This window comes from Prinia subflava, chromosome 22, assembly GCF_021018805.1.
Source record: "Prinia subflava isolate CZ2003 ecotype Zambia chromosome 22, Cam_Psub_1.2, whole genome shotgun sequence".
Classification (NCBI taxonomy): Eukaryota; Metazoa; Chordata; class Aves; order Passeriformes; family Cisticolidae; genus Prinia; species Prinia subflava.
The window spans coordinates 4563394-4581622 of NC_086268.1; the positions used below are offsets into that span (position 1 = coordinate 4563394).

The 18229-nt window shown below is 53.3% G+C and overlaps 1 protein-coding gene across 4 annotated transcripts in view; it reads right to left on the reverse strand.

Moving 5' to 3' along the window:
* LOC134561134 (protein CEPU-1) overlaps positions 1-18229 on the reverse strand; it is a 361313-nt gene that overhangs the window by 138829 nt on the left and 204255 nt on the right. For 3 of the 4 annotated variants that reach the window (XR_010082859.1, XM_063417830.1, XM_063417828.1), the window contains exon 1: positions 759-940. Coding sequence is in view for 3 of the 4 variants with exons in the window: in XM_063417830.1 (XP_063273900.1) it covers positions 759-925 (167 nt within the window). In the remaining variant the exon portion in view is untranslated. Of the gene's footprint in view, positions 1-758; positions 941-18229 lie in introns of those variants that run through there. The other variant, XM_063417829.1, reaches the window with a different exon arrangement.

Below are 18229 nucleotides of genomic sequence, written 5' to 3' on the forward strand. Positions count from 1 at the left end.
TCCTCTGGGATGACTGCGCCCATCTGCTGTGAGGGACGGGGACGAGCGTCTGGGCATGGATGTCCCCAGAATTATGCTGAGCAAAATCACGGATTCCTTGGCAGCCCCTGAAGCCCTCGGCTCGCTGCTGCAGGGGACAGGACCCTGGTGCAACGCCCAGCCCCCACTTCTCCCCTTCCCAGGGAGGGAATGCTGCCAGCGAGCAGCAGCCCCTCGCCTCTGGAGTAAGGAATTTTTAAGGAGCGGAGCATCCACCTGTCCAGAGCCAGCCGCGTCCTGCACTTCCCTATTCCAGCAGGTCTGGACACGAGAAAAAGGCATAAAGCCACACCGGGAGGTCAAAAACTCCCCCTTTCCCCAGGCTGGGGCAGTCAGACATGGACGAAGACACCCCGGGCACTGCGCTCCGGGAGCAGGGCAGGATTTATCCTCACCGAACGCGGCCGAAGCGCCCGAGCCGTGGTACCGACAGCAGCACCGGAGCCCCTGCCTCGCACCGCTGTGGGGCAGGGAGCCAAAAGGGAATCACATTCCCTAATTTTTCACCCCCCGGTAACTTTCCCGAAGACAACTGGGAGGGCTGAGCCCAAGCCCATTCCCCTGGCACTCCAATCTCTCAGCTCGCTGCCCGGTACCATCCCATACCGCCAAACCGGCACGGCGCATCCCCCGCGGGGAAACTGAGTCACGTCCCCAAAAGTCACCACGCGAGTAGGACCCCCCGAAAGCCCCCCAAAGCCCCGTCCAGCTGCTCCTACCTGAGCGTGGCGCTCTCCCCTTGCCGCACTGTCACGTTGTCCATGGCTTTGGGGAAGGTGGCATCTCCGCTGCGCACGGGCACTCCTGCGGGCACAAGGAAGAGCAGCCTGAGACAGAGGACGACCAGGCACCTCCAGGGCAGGGCCAAGCACCCACCGACCCCCATCCTGGGCAGCGGGGACTTTTCCGACAGGCAAAAAACACACCCGACAAGGCGAAAAGGGGGAAGGGGTGGGTGGAGAGGAGGGATGGGGGGGAGCAAAACCACCGGGGCGAGCGCTGCGGAGCTCCACGGAGATCAGGAGAGCCCCCGGCAAGGCTGGCTGCGAGCGCTGAGCCTGCCGAGCGGCATCGGAGGGAGTCCCGCTGTCCTCGGGCGAGGGAGGAGGACGGGAGGGCCGGGGGGAGGAGGAGGAAGAGGAGGAGGAGAAGTGGCAAAGGTGCTGGGCGAGCCGGTTCTTCGGGCAGCAGTCCGAGGCTCACTTGGGCGAGGAGGCGCCGGGGGGGCCCGGCTGTGCCCCACTCCCGCACGCTTGTCCCGAGGCGGGGGCAGTCCAAAAACCAGTAAAAACCCCAAAAAACACCCCCGAGGCGAGCTAGCAAAGGTGTCCAGGCGCAAGAAGGCACAGCGGGCAAAAGCCTTCGGGATGCCCTGCAGCTCCTCTCCTCCCGCCCCGCTGCCGGGGGGCTGGTCCAGGCGGGATGCAGGATGCCGGGATGCAGGATGGGGACGAGAGGACGGCGGGGTGCAGAATGCGGGGATGTCAGGCTGCCGGAGCCCCTGGCTGGCCTCAGCGGCGGGCGGGAGGGGCGCGGGGGGGCGGCGGCAGCACCCCGGCCCCGGCCGGCAGCATCCCCGGGGTTGTCATGGCAGCGGCTCCAGCGCTGCCCGGCGCCTCGGCTCCCGCACGGCCCGAGCCCCGCACACGGGCGGCAGCGGGGCGGGATGCGCAGGAGGACACGCACATTAACCCCCGCCGCGCCGCGCTCTTCGGGGGGATGGCGAGACCCCCCTTCCTTTCTCCTCTCTCCCCCTGCGCTTACCTGCGTCCCGTAGCCAGCACCGCACAACTCTCCCCTTTGCCCTCCTCTACCTCGGCACCATCCCCGTCCCAGGCGGCAAAGTCACTGTGCGGGAGGGGAAACTGAGGCACGGGTAATATCCCCCCTTCCCCCCCAGCCAGGTGATGATGAGGAGAGGCAGGAGCGTGTCCTCCTGGTCCCCTGCACCTCACAGGCACAGCGTGAGCTTAAGTGGCAAATTCCTCCCCAACCGCAAGCACGGTCCCCTCGTACTTTTTATCAGCTCATAATTTAACAAATATCACATTTGCTTATGCCGAGCAATTCCTCCTTCCCTCCGCTAGTGGCTAGGCACATTAATATTTCCAGGCACAGTTCCATGCTGGTGAAAAGGTGCTGGGGAGCGTCCTCAGAGCAGAGAGTCCTGGAGGCATCACAGCTTTTGGGGTGCTGCACCCCTCAAACCCCTCAGCTGCCGCAGCCAAGCCTTAGGGAAAACCAGGTCTCCCCCCTTGCCGTGCCCAATGTCTTCCCTGCTTTGCCTTCTCCAAAAATCCTCCCTCCATTCCCCCACCGTGTGCTCGGCAGCTTTTGCACGGCACCAACGTGGGGTGGGTTTCGTTGTTGTTGTTTTTGAGTTGGCTGCTGGCAACCTGCGCCGGATTCAAACTGGTGACCTAGATGTGAAAGGATCCATAGCCCGTTACTAATCCCTGGAGTCTCCCAATCCCCTGTAAACTACTGCTTAATTCACTAACTGTGCTATTTAATCTCTAAAACATTATGAGCTGTGCCGGGCAGAGGAAACACTCCATCAAATAAAGCTTTAGCATTATTGTGCATGCTGGCTGTTCATACGAGAAGGGGATTGCTCTGCAAGTCTCGCTACTTTTTCCTTGTCTGAAGGTTCTCTGCTCCTTGAATTTAGCGCTGGTGGGACGTGCTGCCTCGAGTCTGTGTTTTCCCAGAGGAAACCGCAGCTTTCCCCAGCTCTTGGCAGGAGGACTTTAATCCCTGCAGTGAACTCGGCTGTCAGAACTGGCAGGGAAGGGGGGAAGGCTGCGGATCCTTTGGGGACACAAATTACATGGGAGGGGTCTCTGAAACCTCACTGCCTAAGGAGAGACCGTCAGAGGCAGAGGAAAATACTCTGTCCAGGGCTGTACAAGACCACAGAGGGTAAAACACACCAATCCTGCTGATCGCTGCGGCATCCACGCACCCCTGGCAGGATGGGGACCCCGCTGGGATACCTGCAGGACCCTCACACAAGGGCTTGCTCTTTGTGGAGCCGCTCCTTTGAATGGGCAGAGCCCAACTCCTGTGTCAGCAAAACCAGAGGGATTCCAATAACCACAGCCAGTTAACCTTTTAACACGGAATTCAGCCCCGGATCGCCAGGAGCATCTTAAATTACGAGCCAGAAAAAAACCCCACCTCCCTGCACTGAAAACGTGCGAGGCTGGGGCAGATGTGACCTGCAGAGCTGTTCCAGCCCTTGCCAGGGCTGAATTTGGCCCACTGTTAGGAGATCATCAGCAGCATTGTTTGAAAATCCCAAGGAATTTACATCCAATACGCTCCTGCATACTAAAGCGCGGCAGAATCCCTGGTCTCCCTCCCTCTCTTGCATACATACAATGTACATATAAATCAGCCTGTCACAGCTCGTCTCTTTTCTGACAGCTGTAATTGCTTCGGACTATAAAAATATCTATAGACAATAAACACAACGCGGGAAAACAGCAAAGAGAAAACCAAATCAAGGTTCCTTTAAATAATTCAGTTGCTCCAGCAGCAGTGGAGCCAGCAACTGAGTCCAGCTGTGAAGGTTCAGCAGCGAGAGAAAGAGAGCTTTGTAGCCTCCTCTGGGGATGAGAGAGTCTTTTTTCCTTCATTGGGTTTTGACCACAGCAGCAGCAGAGTTTGCTGCACACGGGCTGAGCCCATCTGAGCACCAAACAGCCTCTCGCTTTCAACTTCTTCCCTTTCTTCCTACTTAGGTGAAAGTCTTTTTTTTTCCTCCCCTCATTGCGAGCAACAGGCAGGAGGAAGCAGAACGAGCGCAGCGCACTCGAGGTGTATCTTTATCTCCGTATCAATCTCTCTGCTCTGCTCTCCAGCAAGGCTAAAGGCCCCCCTCTCCTGGCAGAGACCACAAACAGGGCAGCAGCAAGGGCTGGACCGGCTGCGAAGGGATGCAGCGCCAAGGATGGAGCCAGGGGAAGGATTTTCTAACCCGTGGGAGATGGCAGCTGGAGGGGAGGATGCTGAAAGCCTGCGTGGAGAAGGGGTTAGGAGGAGTAAGACCCTGAGGGTTTGCTTCCCAAAGGAGCATCTCTACCGATTGGGGAGGAGGAGGTGGTTCAGAGGCAGAGCAGGGAGCAGAGCAGTCCCAGAAATGTCCCACAGGGAAGAATGATGGCATTTGGACTGCTGCAAGGGACTCCCAGGACCCTCCCAGCAAACACTGCCCCAGTCTCAGGCATTTGTGCAAAACCAAGCCTTAAGCAGCCAATCTGCAGAGCTGAGTTGTCCCAAAGGCCAAAAATCAGAAGCAAATTTGCAGTTCAGGTTCATGTATCAAGGGAAAGAACATTGCTGCATTTTTTCCTGCTTCCTCCAAAGCATCCAGCATGGATCTATCTTCTATTTTATTGTAGCTGCTCGCAGGTCCACGTTAAAGATCCTCCCATCCTACAGACCTGCCTGCAAACCTACACCCACACTATCCTACACCTCCCCACACCAGTGGATTTCATTCCTGGAGAACAAAAAACTACTTTCAATAAGTAGGTCATAGCAAGGCAATTCGTACAGCCAGATTTTCCTTTTAATTCCTTTCTTCCCTTTTCAGGGAGTTGATAGATGGCAATCTATAGCCCCAAAGTGGAAATTTATTTTTAATCTAAAATGGCCAAATATGATCAGAAACATAATTTATGCTCGAGACATCCTCGTTCCTTCCAAATGAAAACACGATTTCAGAACGCCGGCCGCGCTATCGCACACCACATTATTCTCCAATAAGCTCCGGGTTGCACAAAAAGCGCTTCATTTCCTTGGCCTTAGTCAGGTGAGTGACACACGAGGCCGGGAGAGCTTTTCCTCAATAACTGCTCAGCCCTCCAGCCATTCAGGAAGCCACAAAGGACGCGGGCTCCAGCTCCGCTCGCTGCCTCATTTACCCCCTCGTTAACGGTGGCCCCAATTAAAGAACAATGATTGGGAGCCTTACTTGGCCCTTCTCGCCCCAAAGGCATTCCCGCTCCGGGCTGGAGAAATCGCCTGTTCAGGGCTGTTTCTAGGGCAGATTTTGGAATGCAGGCAGCATCCTCATGGGCGCTCAGCCCTCAGTCCCTCCCAGCACCCTCTCCACAGTGTTTAAAAACAGGAGACCCCATTAATCCCTGCTACAGATGCTGTTAATATTTAATTGCAGTTTAGATAAACTTACAGTAACCGTGCTATTAAATTTAAATAAAATGTGCTTTGGGGAGCCTTCCCCTAAAGCCACGCTGCCCTGCTCCGCCTGCACTTTGCACCAGGAGCCTCGCAGTAAAAAAGGAACATTTTGTTTGCCCTTTAAAGAACCGCTGGGCTCGGGTTTGTCGCTTGCTCTCATCGTGCTCAGGGACCCTGGAATTTTCAAGCACGAATTAACTCCTTCCAGGGCACCCCTGGCTGAGCTGCAAAGCCTCATCCAAGGGGCTGGAGGAGCAGGTGCCCTGGAGAAGGCTGCAAATCTGTCCCAGACTGGTGCTGCAAGCCCAGCACAGGGCTGATCTCCCTGCCCCAGGTAACCAGGAGTGCACCCCAGGAGGAAAAGGGAAGCCAAAACGCCCACACAGCACTGCCTGCCCTAACACACAGCACCATCCTGGGGGATACCCAATATCTCATCCCTGGCAGTGTCCCAGGCCAGGCTGGACAGGGATTGGAGCAGCCTGGGCTGGTGGAAGCTGTCCCTGCCCATGGCACTGGATGAGCTTTAAGGTCCCTTCCAATCCAAACCATCCTGGGATTCTTTGTACACCCCAGAGGGGCCAGGCAGTGCTGCAGCTGGGACAGAAAATCAGGAGGATCCAAAGCATTCCTCAATGCCTCACTTTTCCCTTTGGATTTGTCCTTTCTCCCCCAGCCCTCAGTGTCTGGGCCTCTTCCAGCAGCCCAGCCAGGCTCACACACATTTATGAAGTGACACCTCTCAGGTCCAGACTCCATATTTAGCATCGATGCAGAGAGTTAAAAAGCTGATCAAACAGATACCAAGCCATGCTGGCACAGTGAGAATTATGAACTGGGATTGATCCTTGGTACAAATCAATATTGATTTTACATAAATCTGCTTCTCATGGCTTCTTTGTGAGGTTATGGTGCTGTATGAACACCCCAAAAAACTTCTTTGATGCAGACTCTGCATCCCCAGCAGTGTAAGTTGTTTTTTTTTTGGCTCAGGTGCCAGGGATAATGATGATGTGGGATAAAGCCATGCCATTATCCATCTAATGGCATTTGATAAGTGTGTGACATTAACCCAGAGCTCTACGACTCAATCCCTGCAGTCAGTGAAAAGGGGAAAAAGCTGAATAAGCTGAAAAGAAAAGCCAGACACTCCTCAGGCCTCACCATGGATATTTGGGAGCTCCAGCACAGCTCCCTTAAATGTGAAAACACAAAGTTCCACCCCCTGTGAGGCTCTGCCCACAGTCTGGGGGCTCTGTGCTGGATAACTGTTTGGAAAAGCAGCTCCAAAGGTTGCTGTGCCTTCTCCTGGGGTGATCCCAAGGCAAACTCACTGAGCCAAGCCTTCCCCAGCCCATCTGGATATCACACACACCCTCAGCTGCAGGGAGCAGCAAAAAGCCTGCCTGGTTCACCCCCTCCAGCTCAGTTTCCCTCCCAAACCTTTTCTGAAACACAAAACTGCTCAGCACTCACAAATCCAGGGGAAGCAGACAACAGGGGAGGAGCACAGTTCTCAGTTTAGACAACCATATGCAACAAAAAGCAAACAGCGAGAGCAGAGCCCCTGAAATCCCTCTTTTAAAAGCACTGAGTGTGCCAGCTGTTCTGCATCCTTGGAATCTGCCTCTCCTGGAGCCACTGAGCTCCCTTTTGCCTGCACCTGCCTCCAGGCTGGGATCAGACCTCCAAACCAAGCTTTCCTTTCTCAGCCCCCTGCAGCCGCTGCCAAAAATGGGCTTTTTCCCATTTTCACCCCAAAGCAGCACCTTTGCAGCACCCATCTTCTGCCAGCCTGCTTCCCTGAAGCTGCCAAATTGCTGGAGTCCATTCCTTGGGAAAAACGTCCAGGCTCCCAGCCTGTATCAATTTGAGTTTTGCCACTGGTCCTCTGACCCTCGCGGCTCTCTGCATCCAAGAATAATATTAATAATAGTCATGCCATTAAGCGAGATGCTTGGTTTGAATCTGAAGATTTTGAGAAATGATCTCATAAATTTAATTCCCGGGGTACCATCTTTGAGCGTTAACAGGCACAGTCGCCTCTGAATTCTGGGAAATAAGCATAATTACATGGAGATCGACAAGGCACAAATGCCAAGAATTCTGTTAACCTTTAATACTGCAAAAAAACTCTCCCCTTGTAATTATCTCTTTCCTTTGTCTTAAATGTTACTGATGAATATTTAGTGGGATAAGCAAATAAAAGGAGGCTGAGGGGTGCAAGGAGGTGCCGTTCTCTGTGGGATAAGTCTGAAAACCTCACGGAACCATTGTGGGTCTGGGTGGGATGGGAGCCCAGGTCACAAAATGCTCCATGGGACAATGACAGCCCGTGGTGACACCCAGCTATGGCAGAGCCAGCAGAGGGGAATCTGAGTTACACCAAAATCCAGATTAATTCCCAGCACTGCTGCCAGTGCACCTCACCCAGGTCCATGAAGAGTGATCCCACAGCCCCCAATGGGATGGGTTCAGGTGCCCTTTCTCCAAACAGAACTTTGGGAATAAAACTTCCCGGGTAAAAAACACATCACCTTTCAAACACATCCTCCCTAGGGCTGCAAATGGCACTGCCCTCTTGCTGCACATGGAGCCTGATGGAAAGAAGATTTTCTCCCGGTGTGAACTGCATTAATATCTGTCAGAGCTCTGGCATTTCTGCCTGTAATGATGAAAAATATGTGCCGAGAATGCGGGGTGCTCTCAGCATCGCCTCCCTCCCCATGAAGTGAAATTAGAAGCAGCTGCTCCTGCTCCTGTCCTGTTTACAGCCCCACAACGCTGTCTGGGGAAGCTGATTATTTGGGAGGTGGTGTGGGGATGAGGAGCCCCGTGACCCATCCGTATTCCAGCGGTGCCTGCTGCAGACAGGGCTCAGCTCTCCCTCCCGGAGCTGCAGGCCGCTGGAAAGGTCACTCTCCTCTCTTAATGTCGTGTCAGAGCCACTGCTGAGGGAACCAGGGAAAGAAAAAGGGAAAGAAAAAGGCACAACTCCCCCACTGGAGGGACAGAGCCCAGCTCTGTCCTGGGAGGAGTGTGCCAGCAGGAGCTGGTTGGGCTCTAACCCCCTGCAAGGCCAAATGCTTTTGGAGTGCTGTCACCCTGGTTTTGAAGACTTTTCTACGCCTTCTGTAATGTTCTTCATATTGGAGTCGGAATTTTTACTTTATCACACTTTCTACTATAAACAATGGCCATGTTTTGCTAACTGTCTTTCATTGTTTACATATTTCTAGGTGAAAGGAGAAAGCTGACTGACAGTTGGCTTAACCAATGTGGATTGAGAGGTGGAATTCCATCCTCCAATCCACAGGCCCCAAAGGAAATGTATAAAATTGAGTTTTGTAAATAAACTCGCCCCTTTTCCTGCTTAGCTCACCAGCGTGTCCTCGTGTGGTTCTTTTTGTGTCCTCTGTGACATGAGTGCTGTCCAGGAGCTCTGGGAGAGGTGGCAGCAGCTTCCTCCTGGGTTTGAAGGTGCCGCTCTCAGCCACATCCCAGCCAGCAGCTGGACCTGCTGGTTTGGATGGGCAAGGAGGCAGAGAATCCTGTGCCACGGAGGAGAGGGACTGCAGCACACCCCTGTGCTCATCCCAGGATCCTGAAGGCGTCAGGGGGACAGAGGATACCCCACCCATGAGGGTGCCAGCCCCAGATCCCAAATTAACCAATACTCTCCAGGCCAGTGAGGCTGGGAGCTGGCCCACCCAGAAGCTCAGAGAGGCTGGGTGTCACAGGAGAGGCTGGAGCAGCCACAGAGCAAACTTTCCTTCCAGCCTCCAGGCCAAACCTTTACACATTCCCTCCTCCCTCATTCCAGGAGGAACGAAGCCAAAGCAGCATTTATTCACAGAAGACTGGGGAGAAAAAGGAAAGAGGTGAGTTCATTAAGTCCAACACCTCCCCCTCCTGGGAGGGCTCTGCTCTTGTAGAGGGGAGGAGGAACACAGTCCCAGCCCAGGGCCAGGGCTGTGAGCAGCAGCGAGGGCTGCAAACCTCCCTGAGAGAGGGGACACCACAACCACCTCGGACCTGGGGTCTCAGCAGCTGCAGCCAGCCCCTCCAGCTACTCCTGACCTCAGAACGTGGTAGTTGATTGCTCTCCCCCTTTCCCCTTTCCCTTCCCCTTTCCCTTCTCTATTTCCTTTCCCCTTCCCCTTCCCCTTCCCCTTTCCCTTTCCCTTTCCCTTTCCCTTTCCCTTTCCCTTTCCCTTTCCCTTTCCCTTTCCCTTTCCCTTTCCCTTTCCCTTTCCCTTTCCCTTTCCCTTTCCCTTTCCCTTTCCCTTTCCCTTTCCCTTTCCCTTTCCCTTTCCCTTTCCCTTTCCCTTTCCCTTTCCCTTTCCCTTTCCCTTTCCCTTTCCCTTTCCCTTTCCCTGCCTTCCACTGGAGCAAGGTTTCTGGTCTCCAAGCTGCTTTTATGCCCCTTTAAAAGGTTATAAAAGCTGTCTTTATACTCCAATAAAGGGATATAAAAACAACCTTTTTCGCAGTTCAATAAACGTGGTTAACTTTTCCCCCCATTAATACTTTTTTGCCTCAGTGCCATGTGCACGTGTGGGCTGCTCCAGGACACGGAGGAGGACGGGGCTTTGGGAATCACATCCCAACAGCAGAGCATCCAAAGGGGGAAGGACCAAGAGGCTGTGCTGGGGCACCAGGCAGGTCTGATGCCAAGCACCATAATCTGAGCTGCTCAGAAAGGAGAGAGATGAGGACACAACCTCACTGGATACTGTGCTGGTGCACTCACTCCATACAAAACACCTCCTGGAAGCAGGAGCTCAGGGAAGGGCTGTGCTGTGGCATGAGACAAATTCAAGGGATGAACTATAAATCAGGGGGTAAAGAGTTTCCCAGCAGGGTTTTGCCTCTCCTGCTAAAGGCCTGTGGATGTAAGGGATGATGAACTGCAGCCACCCTGGTCCCCATCCCAGCAGCTGCAGCACCCAGGGCTGTGCCACCTCTCTCCTGGGTGACAAGGGACAGCTCGCTTCACCCCGTGCTGCCAACCCTCTGCTCCTGGCAACATCATTTAGACCTTACAGGCCGTGGGTCAGGAGTTGCCCTGTCCAGACCAAGAGTGCCACAGGAAGCCTGACAGGTCCCTGCTCCCTGTGCAGCCTCCAGACACGCTCTAATTATTATTTACCGTTCCTGCAGCCATCCCGTGGCTTGCAATCCGTCTTTCTCAAAAGCGTCCTTTTCCTTGGAAGAGGATCTAAACCTGTCCTGCTGCTCGTCCAACAGCCTCTCCAGGCATTAAAACAAGGAGCTTTATTATTTTTGGTGACAGCCTGTTCTGCAAGGTGAACACAGCTCGTATGAATCAAAGCGACCTGGATTTCATACATCATCCCCCAGCAGCACCAACGTGAAGGGCAGGAGGGGTTTGGCTGCCGAGTGCAGAGCAGAGCAGGGAGTTCATTGGTGCTGATCTGTCGGTGATGGGGAGCCTGTGGGGAGCTGGGACTGTGGCTGCTGCAGGAAGAAGAGTAGGGGACATCTGAGTCCATAAATAAGGCAAACCGGAGAGAGCAGCAAGCAGGAGCTGGAGTTGAAGCCCAGCACCAAGGCAGTGAGAAACTTTCCGTGTTCCCACTCTCTGACCTCTTTCTCCCCTTCCTGCCCCTGCACAGGAGCTGTGGGATGGGGACCAGACTCCGAGCAGGGCAGGAGCAGGGCAGATGATCTTACTGTAGAATCCCAGAATGGTTTGTGTTGGAAGGGACGTCCCACCATGAGCACCTTCCACTGTCCCAGGTTGCTCCAAGCCCTGTCCAACCTGGCCTTGACCCTTCCAGGGAAGGGGCAGCCACAGCTTCTCTGGGAAACCTGTGCAAAGCCTCACCACACCCAGAGTTAGGAATTTCTTCCTAACATCCAACCTAACCCTGCTCCTTGCCCCCATCACGCACCCTGTCCCAGCTCTCTCCATCCCACCCAGGCTGACCCTTCCCCGCCACCTCCAGCTAATTGCCTGTGCCAGGTTCCTTTTTAAGGGGACAGGAGAATGATGAGGGTGAAGGGAGAGGGTGAGCATCCAGGGCTCCCTGGGGAGTTCGGAAGCATTCACAGTCCCTGGCACGAGAAAAATCCATACTCATCTTGGTTCTGGGAGGCAGGGCCGCCCTCCCACACTCCTATTAGTAATTCCCAATCATCGTTTATTAGGCCTGCATTGATTTGCTGCTCATTTCGGTGGGAACAGAGAACTAAAAGTGTCAGCCTGGCTTCAGACAAGGAATCCAGGCACGGAGCTGAGAGAGCTGGAGGAGATCTGGGGGATGCTGACCCGGGTTCGGCTGTGCCATTACACTGCAGAAGCAGAGGTGTCCTTTCAAAACAGCCTTTCAATCCCACAAAGCTGGGAAGCACGTGAGGAAGAGGGATCAAGGGTAGGAGGGGCTGAGGCTCCTCCTGGTCTGTATTTAGGGTGCTCCTTTCATACTGGGGAGGGGAACATTGTCTAGCAGGAATTCCTGGGAGAATTCACCTGGATCCCAAGCTCCAAGCCCCAGCCCTGCAGAGCAGCTCGGGCCAGTTATTACCCCCTGGGAGAAACAGTCTCCTAACACTACTCCAGTTTCCAAGCCGACATTTCCATGTAGCTTGTGAAACACAAATTCTGTTAGGAATCATCTGAATATTTTGTTCTGATAATGCCATAACACCAGCGTACCCATTAGCACATACACAGAAAGGAGTATTTGAATATCAAAACAAAGCGAATTTACAGTCGTTTTCTCTCCCCTCCTGGCAAAGACATCACTGCTAGTTATCAGTTTCCAACTGTTTGCACCACAGCTTTTCCATGCGTGTCCCTGCTGTCATCAAACCTGCTGCTCCCTGCACCCCGTGTCCTGAGATAACCCGGGATGTGCAGCCACGGTGACAAAGGGGCCTCACAGCCCCCAGGGAGGAGAAGGGCTGGGAATGACAGGGTGGCAGAGATGGTGGGGGATGCAAATCTCCGGCTGTGTGAGGCACAGAGAAATCCCTCTGCAGCCGGCAGCCACACCTCATCCTCACAGCACATCACAACAACACCCACCTCATCCCCTCCTAGCACCCACCTCACCCCATCCTAGCACCCACCTCATCCCATTAGTGCTTCCACCTCATCCCATCATGCACCCACCTCACTCAATCATGGTATCCACCTCATCCCATCATGGCAACAGCTCATCTCATCCCAATGCCCACCTCATCCCATCCTAACACCCACCTCATCCCATCACAGCACCCACTTCATCCCATCCTAACACCCACCTCATCCCATCACAGCACCTATCTCAACCCATCCTAACACCCACTTCATCCCATCACAGCACCCAGCTCATCCCATTATTGCTCTCACCTCATCCCATCACAGCACCCACCTTACCCCATCACAACATCCACCTCTTCCCATCACAGAACCAACCCCATTCCATCACAGCACCCACCTCATCCCATCCTAGCACCACGCATCTCATCCCATTATTTTTCTCACCTCATCCCATCACAGCACCCATCTCTTTCCATTTCAACCCCATCCCATCACATCCCAGCAGACTGAGGTGGGGGGACGCCCTAAAAGCCACGGGTTTGTTGCATTTAGAGTTAATGATATGTATGTTTTTCAGAATGCCCCTGCCTTCAGAAAGCCAGAGCCACTCTCTGAAACACCCCAGGAAATGGGAAGCCGGGAGAGCGGATTCAGAGGAGAGCGGCTCACAGTGCCTGTGGTGAGGCGGATGAAAGCCGAGGGCTGCATCCTTGGATGTGCCTCGCTTCAGACGGAGCGGGAGGAAATTCAGACACACTTAAAATTCTGCCCCAGATCTGCCAGCACAGAAACTTTCCCTCTGCTTTGAAGCAGGCAAGTGAATTCTCTCCCCGGGAAGCGGCCGCCTCGGGGCAGTGTGCGGGAGGTGATGGAAGAGGATGTTGGATACGGGCAGGGTCCAGCACTGCCCGGGGCGAGGGTGGCCGAGCTGATGCTGCAGGAGTGACTGTCACCCACCTGGGCAATGCTGGGGCTGTGGAATGCAGAATCCTGAGTAAACCAAGGATAAACTTTGCCACCAGGAAACAAGGGTTTGCTTCTACGCACATGTTCTGAGTTACAAGCACGTAAGGAGCAAACTGGGTCTGACCCAGAGGCCCTGAGAGCAGCAGCTCTTCAGCACCGAGACACATCACATTATTTAAGGATCCACTGCCCATTTCCCCCCCTTCTTGCTTTTTTTTCTCCCTGTCTACCTCCAGGCAGTCAGGGAACACGACAGGGAGATGAAATCTGGAACCCCATGAGACAAGAAGTCCAGTAAGGCATGCGCTGTTGGATCTCCCTTCCCCTGCCCGTTGGTGGGTGCTGGTGTCACACACCAGACAGAGGTGCAGGAATTTTGTCCCACACTGAAATGGGGCTGCCACAGCCCTTGCTGGCACCCGCTGTGCCTTCCTCCTGGCATCGGCACACAGCTCGCAAACAGAGCGGGCCAAATTCCTCCCTGGGGCAGCTTAATTAAAGTCAGTGATGGTACACCAGGGATGAACCTGGCCCACTGGCCTGAGCTGGAGTGCACAACAAGTCCAGCTGGCAACTCAGAGGCAACAGGAAGGATCCCTGGCACCGGGAGCAGCGCTGGGAGCTGTGGTCGGCATTAGCGAGTGGGAGACAACTCAATAAACCCAGGGCTAAGTAAACCAGATCTGTAATAAATAACAACCAGCGTTGCACCTCTTCCAAATGCTGTGCAGATCCGCCCAAATCGTCCTCCCAAGCCCCATGAGCGGTGGGGACATTTCATTAGCCCTGTTACACTGACAGGGAAACAGGCACTGGGAGCCTAATAATAATAAAAATCCATTATGTCACAGTGCTTGTTGTCTGTGTATCCCACTTGCAGCTCCAAAAGGCAGGGAAATGGCTGGGCGGGTTTTACTGGAGTCAGGGGGATGGCAATGTGCAAGGAGGGTGGTAATTAGCCTCGGGTCACTCAGCAGGATGAAGTTTGCTGAGTGGTGCCACCAGGCCACATCCAGGCTGGGCTGAGGGGCTCGAAGCTGCAAGCAGGATGGATGAGGGAAAATGCTGTTCCACAGGCACTAAGAGAATCAGAGAATTCTGAGAATTCCAGAATCATTGATGTTGGAAAAACCCTCCAAGATCATGGAGTCCAACCTGTGACCAAACCCCACCTTGTCACCCAGAGCACTGAGTGCCACATCCAGATGTTCCTTGGGCACCACCAGGGACGGGCACTCCAACACTTCCCTGGGCAGCCCCTTCCAATGCTCAACAACCTTTTCCATGAAGAAATTCCACCTGATGTCCAACCTGAACCTCTCTGGCACAGCCTGAGGCCGTGTTCCTTGTTCCCTGGGAGAAGAGGCTGGCCCCCACTGGGCTGTGCCCTCCTGTCAGGCACTTGCAGAGAGTGAGAAATCCAACCTGACTGTGCCTGGACAGAGGGATCTGCAGCACTCAGATCCCTCTGCTCCTCCAAACCAGTGCCAACAGACCCCAGGGAAGTCTCACCAAAACTTTAATGTGGCTTTATGCCGAGCATGAGGGGTGTGATTGCCCAGCAATTGTGGTGTGATTACACCACACACCTCTGCTTCCCACACCGGCAATTTTCACTCTACTCCTACAACTCCAAGGCTCCATGGCTGCAAATTAATTAAAGTGTAAGTGCAAAACCAGTGGTGCCACTGAATGTTAAAAATACCCCTCCATGGTGACCAGGAAGCCAAAGCCACAATTTTGGAGATGGAGGTAATGTTAAGAGCTGAAATGTAGCGAAATTCCAGTTATAGGGACAAGTGGGAGGTGGTGAGGTTATCCAAAAGCTTTACCACGGTGTAATTACACCGTATTCGTCAGGTAATTACAGCCCTGCTATTATATGCTACAACTCTCCATTCCATGCCTAATCCCACGAGGTGGATTCAGAGGGATAAAAGGCAGCAGCAACAGACACTTGACTGCCGCAAGGAGGAATGACGGACGTGGACTGACAGGCACAGCAAAAGGAGAGGAGGTGGGAATGGAAATGCTGCAGGTATCCAGAGAAATCCCTCACACCCAGGGCAGCCCCAGCCTCTGATGCTCCAGGGATTCACACCACGCCACGGGGAAGAGCCAGGCTCGGCTGCTTGGGATCTATTGAGGAGCTAAAAGCATCCATCAAAAGCCAATCTGCCTTTGGAAAGCAGAGAAAGAGGTTACTCCGGATTAATTTTTCACTCCCAAAGCTTTATGGGGAGTTCTGGAAGTGTCAGGTCGCGGCGCTTCAATATTTTCTGAACGAGAAGCTCGAGCGCTGGTTCCAAACTCCTCTGTTTGGATTGTCAGGTAATTTGTACCCAAACATTTCAATTAAAATTTTCTGTTGGCTCATCTGTTTGGGTTTTTCCTCTGGGGAGAGAGATGAAGGACTTGGAGGTTTTTGCTTATTTCCCAATTTCTGTCATTTTGATGCTTCATAAGCTACTTCAGGGTTGAACAGGGAGGGGAAAACCCAAGACCCCATTGCAGGGAGAGCACCCAGCCCTGTCTGAGGAATGGGTTCACCCCTACAGCCCTTCCCCTGCCCTGTGGCACATCTGAGTGTCCCAGGGTCACCAGGGTATTTTTTCTGGCAGCAGGGCACTGGTGGAATCCCATCCCTGCAGGGATTTAAAAGCTGTGTAAAGCTGGTTAAGTGGTGGGTGTGGCAGTGCTGGGGAAATGGGTGGACTCAGTGATCTTAGAGGGCTTTTCCAACCTAAATAATTTCATTCCATTGTCTATTCTATTCTATTCTATTCTATTCTATTCTATTCTATTCTATTCTATTCTATTCTATTCTATTCCATTCCATTCCATTCCATTCCATTCCATTCCATTCCATTCCAATTCTATTTGATTCCATCTCCTCTCCTCTCCTCTCCTCTCCTCTCCTCTCCTCTCCTCTCCTCTCCTCTCCTCTCCTCTCCTCTCCTCTCCTCTCCTCTCCTCGAATCTCTTCTCCTCTCCTCTCCTCTCCTCTCCTCTCCTCTCCTCTCCTCTCCTCTCCTCTCCTCTCCTCTCCTCTCCTCTCCTCGAATCTCCTCTCCTCTCCTCGAATCTCCTCTCCTCTCCTCGAATCTCCTCTCCTCTCCTCTCCTCTCCTCTCCTCTCCTCTCCTCTCCTCTCCTCTCCTCTCCTCTCCTCTCCTCTCCTCTCCTCTCCTCTCCTCTCCTCTCCTCTCCTCGAATCTCCTCTCCTCTCCTCTCCTCTCCTCTCCTCTCCTCTCCTCTCCTCTCCTCTCCTCTCCTCTCCTCTCCTCTCCTCTCCTCTCCTCTCCTCGAATCTCCTCGAATCTCCTCGAATCTCCTCGAATCTCCTCTCCTCGAATCTCCTCGAATCTCCTCGAATCTCCTCGAATCTCCTCTCCTCGAATCTCCTCTCCTCGAATCTCCTCTCCTCGAATCTCCTCTCCTCTCCTCGAATCTCCTCTCCTCGAATCTCCTCTCCTCGAATCTCCTCTCCTCGAATCTCCTCTCCTCGAATCTCCTCTCCTCTCCTCGAATCTCCTCTCCTCGAATCTCCTCAAATCTCCTCGAATCTCCTCTCCTCGAATCTCCTCTCCTCTCCTCGAATCTCCTCTCCTCTCCTTGAATCTCCTCCAATCTCCCATTCCATTCCATTCCATTCCATTCCATTCCATTCCATTCCATTCCATTCCATTCCATTCCATTCCATTCCATTCCATTCCATGATTTCCAGGGCTTGCCTCCACCCAGACCAGCACGGGGTAAATCCCACCCTGCTCCATGGGATCCCAATTGGATCTCCAGTGCTCCATGGCCTCATTTAACACTACTCCATTCCCAAGGCAGCCCAGCCCAGCCCTGATATTCCTCGCAGGTCTCCTACTGCTCCCTCCTTCCTCCTGACCCTGTTTTCCTGGTGCTATTTCCATTCCTATTTCCACAGGAGGGGATGTACGGAACCCTATCCCTGGTGGAATTCAGCAAGGTCTGGAATAACCCCAACCCTTCCTGCTGCACAGCACGGCACAGAAAATGAAGACAATTCCCCTTTGGTGCTCCCAAAACATTTATGCAGAGCAGACGTGGGCATGGAAATACAATCAGATGGGACACAAACTGTGTTTTTGCTGGGCTTCTTTTTTTTGTTGTTATTGTTGTTTGGGTTTGTTTTTTCCTTCTTTTTCTTTGTTTCAAGTCAAGCTGGACCAAATTCTTTATCATCTGCTCCTGCAGAAGCCGCGCAGGATTTGTGGAGCCACAACGGCAGAGAAGGAGCAAATCCCTGCGGGATGCCAGAATGCATCCCAGGGGAGCAACTCATGGAGCTGCATCCACGTGGACTGGCTCTAATCCCTCTGGGTGCAGTTCCATCCACTGAAACCCATCCCCTGCAAGGTGCCAGCACAGCTGCTGTGGGAAATAAGGGCCGAGCCATTGTCGGAATGATCTTACAGGAACGATCCCATCTCCATTAGGGGCTCAGCTAAGCCATGAAGCCTGAAAGTTGATTATACCTTTCGTTAGGAATGACTGAATGATGTTTTAAGGCTGGAAAATGAACTCGCAGCTAAGAGGAAACACTTTCTTGGCGAGGCCGTAGAGTAGGTTCCCCGCGGAATAGATGCAGCTGTGAGAGTCAAAATTAAATTGATATTAGAAAATTTCCTGAGGGGGGGAAAAAAGTCATCTGGTGCCTGCAGAAATGGCATCATGCAGAGAGATGACTAGGAAATGGAAAGCTGCTGAAACTCAAATATGTATGTGTGTGTACATATATATATATATGTTTAAATAAAAAAGAAAATATCCTCTAACTTGCCCGTCTCAGCAGAAATTTCCAACAAGTAAAATTTCCAGAACAGATTCTTTTTCACCCCCATTCACCTAATGCAAGGACATTCCAGCTAGCTCCCAGCTCCTGGAAGAGCCACCTGTGCCCTGTAGATGGGACACAGCATGGCAAGCTGCTTTC